Source organism: Gavialis gangeticus, unplaced genomic scaffold, assembly GCF_001723915.1.
Source record: "Gavialis gangeticus isolate Ggan-Ray unplaced genomic scaffold, GavGan_comp1, whole genome shotgun sequence".
NCBI classification, from domain to species: Eukaryota; Metazoa; Chordata; order Crocodylia; family Gavialidae; genus Gavialis; species Gavialis gangeticus.
In genome coordinates, this window is record NW_017729000.1 from 2661050 (window position 1) to 2670683 (window position 9634).

Sequence of the window (9634 nt, forward strand, 5' to 3'; positions counted from 1 at the left end):
TGCCAGCCATTCTGTTCTTTCCTGACGCCACTGATTTGCAAAGTGCAAAAATAATCAGAGATGCTGTTCTCCCTTCATAGGCTGCTAATAGGATGCCAGTCATCTTAATCAGACCTCATTCCCATTGCTCCCAGAACAGAATTAACAAGAGACAGTCATCAGAGGCTGTGTCTACACTACATACCAGACTAGACTAACCTACTGTGCAGTAAACGTCACCGTCTACATGTGCAGGCGCTTACTACGCAGTAAATTGGTCTACTGCCCGGTAAAGCCAAATAGCATTAATTGTACGTGTTGACACACCCTATGTGTACTAATATGGAAAAGTCTGGGGAGCACTGAATTCAGTTCAGTGGTCTTCATTGATAAATTTGGGTATGGGGGAAAAGTGGAACACTACACAAATGTCACAGGGTCACCCTGGGATTCCTTGTACTGAAACATCATTTTACACAGAGGATATATATATATAATTTTATATATATATTTATATATATATATATATTCACACACGCGCACGCACACACAAAAAAAGTCTTTGATAGGCTTTCTGTGTTCTAGTAAAAATAGTTGGCAGCTGCTATCTCTGAGACCAGCCGTAGGCCCATGCGCTGCCTGCAGTGCCCACCGCGCATTGTCTCTCAAAGGCAGACGCTTGTATTTATCTGGCAGGTGGAGCTGGCCCCAGCCTGAGACAGGAATAACCTCCCATTGGGACACACGCACAGCTCGTAGATTTTTTGCCTGGATCCTGTCGTGGAGTAAAACCCTTGAGGCAATTTAGGTAGTTTGATTTTTGCAGAGTCCAATGTGATCTGAAATGTGTGTGAGAGGAGAGAAAGAGGGGGGGAGAGAGAAAGAAAGAGAGAGAGAGAGAGAGACAGAAGCAGTGTTAGGGATGAACCATACGTTTTAACCACGAGTTGTAAAAACTTTCCCTGGAAAGAGATGCTGGAACCACTCGGGAAATTGGGGTCAGTGTGAAAACAGCGGCGGCTGCTATAACATGGGGTGAGCGTGTTACCTCCATCTCCTAAGCCTCTCCCCTTCCTCTGTTTGTCCTAATCTTCTCCGGTGACCTTACTGGGTCAGTTCTGTTTGGGGTTTACCTGCCCACCCTGTGCTGAACAACCTGGCAACCCGGGGGGCATTTGCAGTATAAATGGCAATCACTGATGGTACAGACATCTGCAGCTCTTAGGTCTATTTACAATATTCCAAAACCAAAGCACTGCACTGCACAGACTTCTCCCCTAAGGGAAAGGAGGGGAGAACAAACACGTGGCAGACATGAGTTATGCCAACCAGTGCACCAGTGCAAAGTGCTCTGCTGCTGCATGGATAAATGTGGTATACTGGCAATGCGGGGCCCCATCTAATGTCATGGGCTGCTGGGCGTGCTGGAAGAGACAGGCCTTAGGTGCATTTTAAAAGCAAACAGGTGTTATGCATGCTACGGCGACAGCTTCTGGGTCTACTTAGACCAGGGAGATGAGTATCAGGGCTGGCTTTGCTGACCCGGTCCGGGTTTGCACTCTGCAAAGGCCCACTCTTCTGCACAAGCAGGGCCTGGGATGATAGATCTGATCTTAAAATGGGATGCTTGTGACACAAAAGCCCCTGAGTACCTACACCCAGCTCCTGCAAGGATCAAGTATTCATCTGTAAGTCCTTCCATTGACTTCGCTGGGCGTTGGATGGGCCCCAGGGGAGGTTTCTGGAACTGGGTTTTTTGTCTATTCATTACATTGTGGAGTAAAAAAGGGGCCCGAGGGCTGAATCCAACATCTATGCATATCTCCAAAGTTCCCTCAGAGCCCATCCCCATTGCTCCCAGAACAGAATTAACAAGGGACAGTCATCAGAGGCTGTGTCTACACTAGATACCAGACTAGACTAATCTACTGTGCAGTAAACGTCACTGTCTACACGTGCAGGCGCTTACTACGCAGTAAATTGGTCTACTGCACAGTAAATTTACTACCTGCATATGAAGGTAGTAAATTGATTGCACGGTAAAGCCAAATAGTATTAACTGTACGTGTTGACACACCCTATGTGTACTAATATGGAAAAGTCTGGGGTTGCTCTGCTGGATCCGTGGCAAGGCTTTCTCCCACCTTGCCAACCCTTCCTTTCTTTTGGTAGTCACCGAATATAGCCACCAAACTCTTTTCCCCACCAACATAAAGACATCAGCCAGGCTACAAAAGCTTTGCCGATCAATACAGGTGAATTAAGCTCTTCTTAAAGCAGAATGCATGATATAGGATTTAATTATGTAACCTGTGTAAATCTTGCTTTAAAGTGACAACAAAACAGAGAATTTAGGAGGCTTGTGCGGTCCAACAGCTGCATAAATCTGCTTGTACAACTGCCGCTATAACCCGAGCACTTTGAAAATAACGGATCATCTTTGCTCTCTCCGTGGAGTGAAGCTGGTTTGCATAGGATGCGGTCAGTCCCTGCTACAGAAAATTAAACTGGTCAGACGCACCTTACCAGAGCTTCTAAACAGCTGGGCCCCATAGATTTGCCAAGCACGTTGGGAGGGGACGAGTCTCCCAGAGACCAGCACACGGGTTGGCTTTGCAATAGTGTTTGCTCTCTCCTTCCCCTACCTCTCCATCTTTGGATTCCAGCCTGAGCTCCGTCCTGCACGTGGCTTCCAAGCTGCCGGCCTCTGCGTTGATCTCAATGCCTTTCGGAGCCTCCATGACCAGCGCGCGTGTAGGCGACTCGAGTCTGCAACAGAGTCAGAAAGGGATCACCCTGCCTGCTGGTGTTAAAGCCGAGGTTGTCTTCTCACAAGGCCTGATCCCCTGCTACAAGGTGCCTCTGGAGAGCGTGGAGGGCCTGAGCCAGAGCCCCGCTGGGAGCACTGGAGATGCTAATGCACAACACGGGTATCGCTTTTGGTGGTAGCGATGTCCCAAGATCCATCAGCAGGTTGGTCCCCCAGACAAGCTCAGGCATCCTCCAAATCACCCATACTGATGGCAGACCCTATGTCGGCATCATACTGACTGCTCACGCACCAGCGTGCATCCTAATGTCCACGGTACACGCAATGCTCACTTAACCTTTTCAGCACCAAAGGCTGCACTCATTTAACACGTGGCAACACCAGAGCAGATGCACGTGACAGCTTGCAAGGTTTCCAAGGGAGTATGGGACAAAAGATATTACTGCTCATGGAGTCTTTGCTCCCTGAGTTGCGTATAGACTGGGATCAGTGTGTGGCACTGGGTCCCCCGCTCGTGATGGGTGTGCCACATATGGAGGTTGATGAGCTTGCTGCAGTATCAGGTCACAGAGCTGGTTCCTTTGGTTCAGGTAACTGAGGTTTGTGCTTTTAAGACTCATGGGTGTCAAGATCTACCCCTTCTGTCAGCCAAAGGCAACGTATTAAACCCCTCTCTTCCCTCCATTCAGCTGCAATACCTGCCTTCCTCCCTGTGCTATATGGACATAGGAAACCCTGTCTTCCTTTAACAGTTCTCCCATCTGTTCTGCTCATTAGACCAAGCAACAAAACTTGATGCCACAAAAACAGGATTGTGACTTCACCCCATGCAAGTACCATCAAGGGAACCCCCCTACTGATTTAGAAATCGTCTGGGCAGGCAGTAACGCCACTACCGGAGAAAATGAACTAGCAAGTGCAGCTTGCAACTAGTGAATGTGCTGCTGGCAACCTTTTGTGTTTGCAGTGTCACTTGAGCTGTTTCTCTGCTCTTGCATATAGAACGATATAAAAGAAATGTGTGTTATTAAATGGGGCTCCTGCTGGTATTGAGAGAGTATTCGGGGGGGCTGAATACATTTTAGTGTGTTTATTTTAAGTCAAGAAGCCAATTCAAAGAAAAGAGGCCAGCACTGCCTCGGTATGACACTCTTTCAATTATGACCCTGCTATTTACTGATGTCTTTAGATCAGTGGTTCTCAGGCTTCTTTTCACCCAAGTTGGTGAAACACTGGAATATGTACGGATAATATAATCCAAGTGAACCACAGGCATGCAGCTAGCATCTCACCTACGACAGAGCAGCTTGACTTTCTTTGATGTCTTGGCTGTCTCAGTACATTTGTTGCCCTGCTTATCAGGTGGCTTTTCTATTCACAAGTCTACGTGAGATGCTTTACTGTGCAGTAGACTAATCTACTGTGCAGTAAAGCATCACCCCTTACATGTGCAGGCACAGTAAATTAGTTTACTGTGCAGTAAATGTACTACCTGCATATGCAGGTAGTAAATTTATTGTGCAGTAAATTTACTGCGCAGTAAAGTCAAATAGCATTAATTGCATGTGTAGATGTGCCCACTGAAGAATAAATCAGATGAAAGCAAAATAGCATATGAAGACCAGAAGGATCAACTAACTCTTGTCCTCTGGACTGACCCAAAAAGTCATTATAACAAAAAAAACCAGGACAGCTGGCACAAAACAGGGAAAGCCGCTGAACAAGTGCCTGAGGAAGGAGGCTCCTTCTCCTTTCCATGCCTGACTGAAGACTCGGCTGACAGATGTTAGTTAAATCCACTCGTTCAGATGGCAAACTACTAAGAGAACATCTAACAAGGAGGAAACAGCCCCTGGGGAAATTTCAGCTGTTCATACCTGTAGAGGGGTTATAGCAAATGTGTCCCCACCTGGTCAAACCCTGCATGGATGAGAACAGGATTTTAGAAAGGTGGATAGTGTAAACTCATGCTTTTTCAGAAGCACTCTTCTCGCAAGGGTTTTTGCTTTGTTGAGTGGGGTATCTGAACAGTACTGAAGCCTCTGCTCCTGTCTCTGTGCTGCTTTTCACCTGGCCTCCCAGCTCATAAAGGTTTTGTGACATAAAGATCATCTTTTATTGCAAGATGACACAACCATGATCGTTACCTGGCTGTGAAGTCCTATGTCCAAACAAAGCACTTGCAATGTTTACCATGCAGTAGCTAAGGGCATGTCTTTATTGCAGTCAAAGATGCAATGTATGCTGCTAAGTTTAACCTAGGTAGCTCTGACACAGTGGGCACGTCTACATGTGCATTTACATCCCGTTAAACTTACTGCGCAGTAAGTTACTGCACAGGAAGTGGGTTTAGGCCGGTGTCTACATGTGCAGGCATTAAAGCACAGTAACAGTGTGTATGGACCAATTTGGGACTAAAGTTAGTTCCAAGTCAGTCCATGCACACATTATTGCTGTGCAGTAAGGCGTCTACATGTGCGTTACTGCGCAGTAACTAATTGTGCATAAATTTGATACCTGCGTGATGCAGATAATGCATGATGCAAGCATCAAATTTACACTCAAGCTGGCATAAGTTGCCATATTTACTGCACAGTATATACATGCATGTGTAGACACCACCTGTACCATGCAGTAATTTTAGTTACTGCGCAGTAAATGTGCACATGTAGACACACCCATTAATGCCATAGCAATAGCACTAGCTATTACCACTTCCCTACTATACAGGCCAAAAGATTTACACAAGATCCTTGGCAGGTTTCGTAGCTTGTGTGAACCTTCATGCTGTGGCTGCTACACTGATCTCAGCACCAGAGCCAGGCAGTTTAACGTAGCTCAGATATGCCTGTGCGAACCCTGAGCCAGGTCAGAATTACACTCCGTACTCTCAGGAAGTGTGCGGGCTAATTGTGTTGTGTTAATAGGAGAGAAAGTCACACAGAGTGGCTGTTCCTTTGCTCTATGTTGCCCCAAAGCGTTGTGGAGCCTCAAGGAGAATTGCTCTTAGTAAGCACAAGATAAAACAACTGCTCTTTTCTGCTCGAGGTCAGCCCATCGCTATTTCCACCCTTGGGCTGAGCCAATGTAGTCACTATGCTGCCCTAAATCATTGGCTCAGACACCTACCATCGTATTTCAGATGTTGAATGAACCAAGCTGCATCCATTTCACTTGTCTGGAAATCATATTTAGGCCCAGGATTTGCAAATCCTTAATGAATGCAAATGATGTAATTGCCAAGTACCATTCTTTCAGTGAAAAGAAATGTGCTCATGGACAGAATGGGGTTGTACTTTCATTCTCATCTTTGATGCTCATTCTCCTCTTGCTTATACCCATCTGAAGCTGGGGATGACTCCACTTGTCCACAGAGGCTTTTTATCCCAATTTATGCCAGTACAGGTGACGAGGAAATCATCCTAATACAATTTCCTTGGAGTCTGCAGAGTGCACCACTGCAGGAGGGTTATTTTAATGTATTTATTTCTAACTTCCTGAGTGAATCCCTCAGACACCTGTCTTTAAATCAGGAGCTGACAATCTATGCAAAACCAAAGAAAGCAGCTGAGGAGTTATGCTCCCGGGAGCTGAAGTAATGTTTACTGAATACTTTCATTTGAAGCGAGCAATTAATACAACATGCTGCTTTTAAACCTAATGCTGGCTTCCAGAGCAGAACTGACTGGGGGACGAACAATGAAAGCAAATGATTTAGCGACGAATGCGTCGTTCTTTCAAAATGCATGTTTTGTTTCCCAGTGCGGCTCTCTGGTACCTGAAGTAGGATCTCAATCCTCCCAGCTCGATGTGAGCTTCAGCGTACATCAGTGGGGTGGAAGAGTGACTCGCAAAGTATCACTGGGCATGTCTACACATTCATTAATGCACTGTAGGTAATGCACATTAAATCTAGTACCTCCATTGTGATACTCAAAAAATGTGCATTAGCCTATTTTAATGCGCATTAACTAAGGAGCACAGGTTTTTTGTGATGCTTTAATATGCATTAAAATAGGCTAATGTGCATTAAAGCACACATGTAGATGTGCCCATGGTTTCCTCTCAGTCTTACATAGTCCATCCTAGAGCTCTTGTGTTGGCAACACCTGGTTTTTTGTGGGGGTTTTGTGTTGGGGGCTCTGGAGTGAGCTCCCAGATTCTGGTCTTTCTTACTAAGGCTCACTTTGCTGATGCTAATAGCATCGCCCCAGTATTAAAACAGTCCAGTGAAAACACAACCTGGCCCAGAAATGCTAGTTTCCCCTCCTGCCCTGAAGCCCCTGCTGTGCCAGTATCCCAGTAGACAGGCAGTAGGGACAGGGGCATGACAAGAAGCTACTGCTGGCAGCACCAGTTCAGCTCCTGGTGTCATCATGACTTCCCATGCAGTCTCTGGGGTTATTAAAGACACCCAAGGAGGTACGCAGGCAGCTAACAGGGAGGGAATGAGATGCTTTGCAAAAGGCCATCAGCTGCCTGAGTGCCACTATAAATCAGACTCTTACTTTCTGTTCCCACCTGGGATAAGAGCACTCCCCTGCTGCAGAGACCCATGGACAGAGAAGACATGCATTCAAGGGTGGTAAGCAATCGGATGCTACAAGGATGGGGGTCACCCCGGGAGCACCTGAGAGGGCATGAGAAATGCCCGGTATGTGGCACCACCGATCTGTCCAAAGCTTTGCACCTAGCTGTTCCCTCCGCAGAAATCCCACCTGAGTCTTATTACCTAGAGCCTATTCTGTGTGCACAGCAAGACATTATGATGTACGCCAGCAACTGCTTTCTCTGTCTCGCTCCTGCTTGAGGGACCGTGCTAAGTGCACCACTTAACCCCCTTCAGTTACATTTATCTCTCAGAGGTCTCTGATTAAAACCGATCAGGTGGTGGTAGTATCTCTGCATCTCCCAGCAAAACCCTATGATGTTCACTGGAAAATCTGGGTGGCCGCGAATCAACGGGTGGGAGAGAGAGGGAGCAAAACTTCAAGTGCTGTCCCCAGGTTGCGTGGGAACCCCAGCAGTAATTTACTGGAGGTCAGCTTATAGTTTGCACCGCACTCCCCATGAAATTCACCTTCCTGCCAGGATTCTGGTTCTCATTTCCTTTGTCGTAAGTGGCCACACTGATCTCTTCAGCTGGGTAGATGATATTTTTCTTCCCAAGCTGCCCCCGCTTCCCACCTTGCTTCCAGACCTCCCCATCCCCTGTGGAATAAAATACAGAATCACAGAATCATAAAAAATGAGGGTTGAAGGGACTTCAGGAGGTCACATCTAGTCCAACCCCCTGCTCCAAGCAGAAGAAGCCCCAACTACATCATCCCAACCAACGCTTTGTCTAGCCAGGGCTTAGACACCTCCAAGGATGGAGAGTCCACCACTCTGGGGAGCCTGTTCCAGTGCTTCACCACCCTCCTAGTGAAAAGTTTTTTCCTAATATCCAACCTCAACTTCCCTTGCTGCAACTTGAGCCCATTGCTCCCTGTCCTGTCATCTGCCCCCACTGAGACCAGCCCCGTCCTCTTTGCAGCCCCCCTGCAGGGAGGTGATGGCTGCTGTTCAATCCCCTCGGTTTTCTCTTCTACAGACTCGATGTGCAGCATTGACCTGAGAGGGAAGCAGCCAGTATGAGCGTGTATAGCACTCGCAGGGGTGTAGGTTGTAGCTGTGTTAGTCTAAGGACATAGGCAGACAAGGGTCTTTGGGTAAATCTTTGGGTTCTTGGGGTATAGCACTTGCCCTTTCTCTTTCTCCTTTTGTGGGAGCTCCTGGGGTAACAGGAAGCCTGCGAGAGCACAGTTCTTGCAGAGACTGAGCTGTCACAGAGGACAGAGGCCTGGCACGAGATATGAATGAACCTCAGGGGTTACGCATGCTTAAGGGCCTCTGCCATAAGCGCTCTCCAGCAAACAAGCAGAAACTCCAAGGGACTGAGAGGTTCTTGTCCCCTCCTGGGATTTCCTTGCACGGGGAACAATCCTAGCTCACGGCGTGGATGGAGGACAACCAGTTTGCTCTCTGTAGGTCATCAGCATAGGAAGCAGTGGTGTGGCAACATGAGTTAATTTAATTTCATTGAGAAACCTGTGGACTGAGAACAGAGCATGTACGAGTGCAGCTGCGGGCCATTATTTCTAATGGTTCTAATTATTTCTTATGGTATCTTTCTGACCAGCTATCCCATTTCATGTTGGGCATAAAATTAGCCGCTGTTATCATTGTGCTTGCTTATGTCTCCTACAATTGGTAAATTATGCTAGCAAATAAATACAGAGCAGCATCAATTTGTCGGCCATGAACCAGCATCTGGGGCTGAGCATTTGTGCTTGGTTTTAATTCCTTTGTTTTGCTGCAGTCAATGGGATTGCCCATTTAAAACGCCTCATTTCTGCGAGTTTCATAGTTGGTTGGGTTGGAAGGGACCTGAGCAGATCATCAAGTCCGACCCCCTGCCATGGCAGGAAAGAGGACTGGGGTCAAACGACCCCAGCAAGGTGTTCATCTAATCTCCTCTTAAAGCCCCCCAGGGTAGGAGCCTGCACCACTTCCCTTGGAAGTTGGTTCCAGACCCTAGCCGCCCTGACCGTGAAGTCGCACCTCCTGATATCTAACCTAAACCTACCCTCTGCCAGCTTGTGACCATTATTCCTGGTCACTCCTGGTAGTGCTCAGGGGAATAGGGACCCCCCAATGCCTGCTGGTCCCTGTTGGACAGTTTGTAAACAGCCACCAGGTACCCTCTCAGCCTTGTCTTGTGGAGGCTGAACAGGTTCAGGTCCCGTCGCTTCTCCTCGTAGGGCCTGCCCTGCTGCCCCCTGAACATGCGAGTGGCCTCCTCTGGACCCTCTCCATGCTGTCCACATCCCTCCTGAAGTGCGG

The 9634-nt window shown here is 47.5% G+C and overlaps 1 protein-coding gene across 2 annotated transcripts in view; it reads right to left on the reverse strand.

The window, feature by feature from the left end:
- Nucleotides 1-253: 253 nt before the first annotated feature.
- SGCD (sarcoglycan delta) overlaps nt 254-9634 on the reverse strand; it is a 297404-nt gene continuing 288023 nt past the window's right edge. For both annotated transcript variants that reach the window (XM_019506088.1, XM_019506087.1), the window contains exons 7-8: nt 2625-2748; nt 254-818 (exon numbers count right to left, since the gene is read on the reverse strand). In XM_019506088.1, the coding sequence (XP_019361633.1) occupies nt 645-818; nt 2625-2748 (298 nt within the window). In that variant the 3' untranslated portion in view covers nt 254-644. The remainder of the gene's footprint in view (nt 819-2624; nt 2749-9634) is intronic.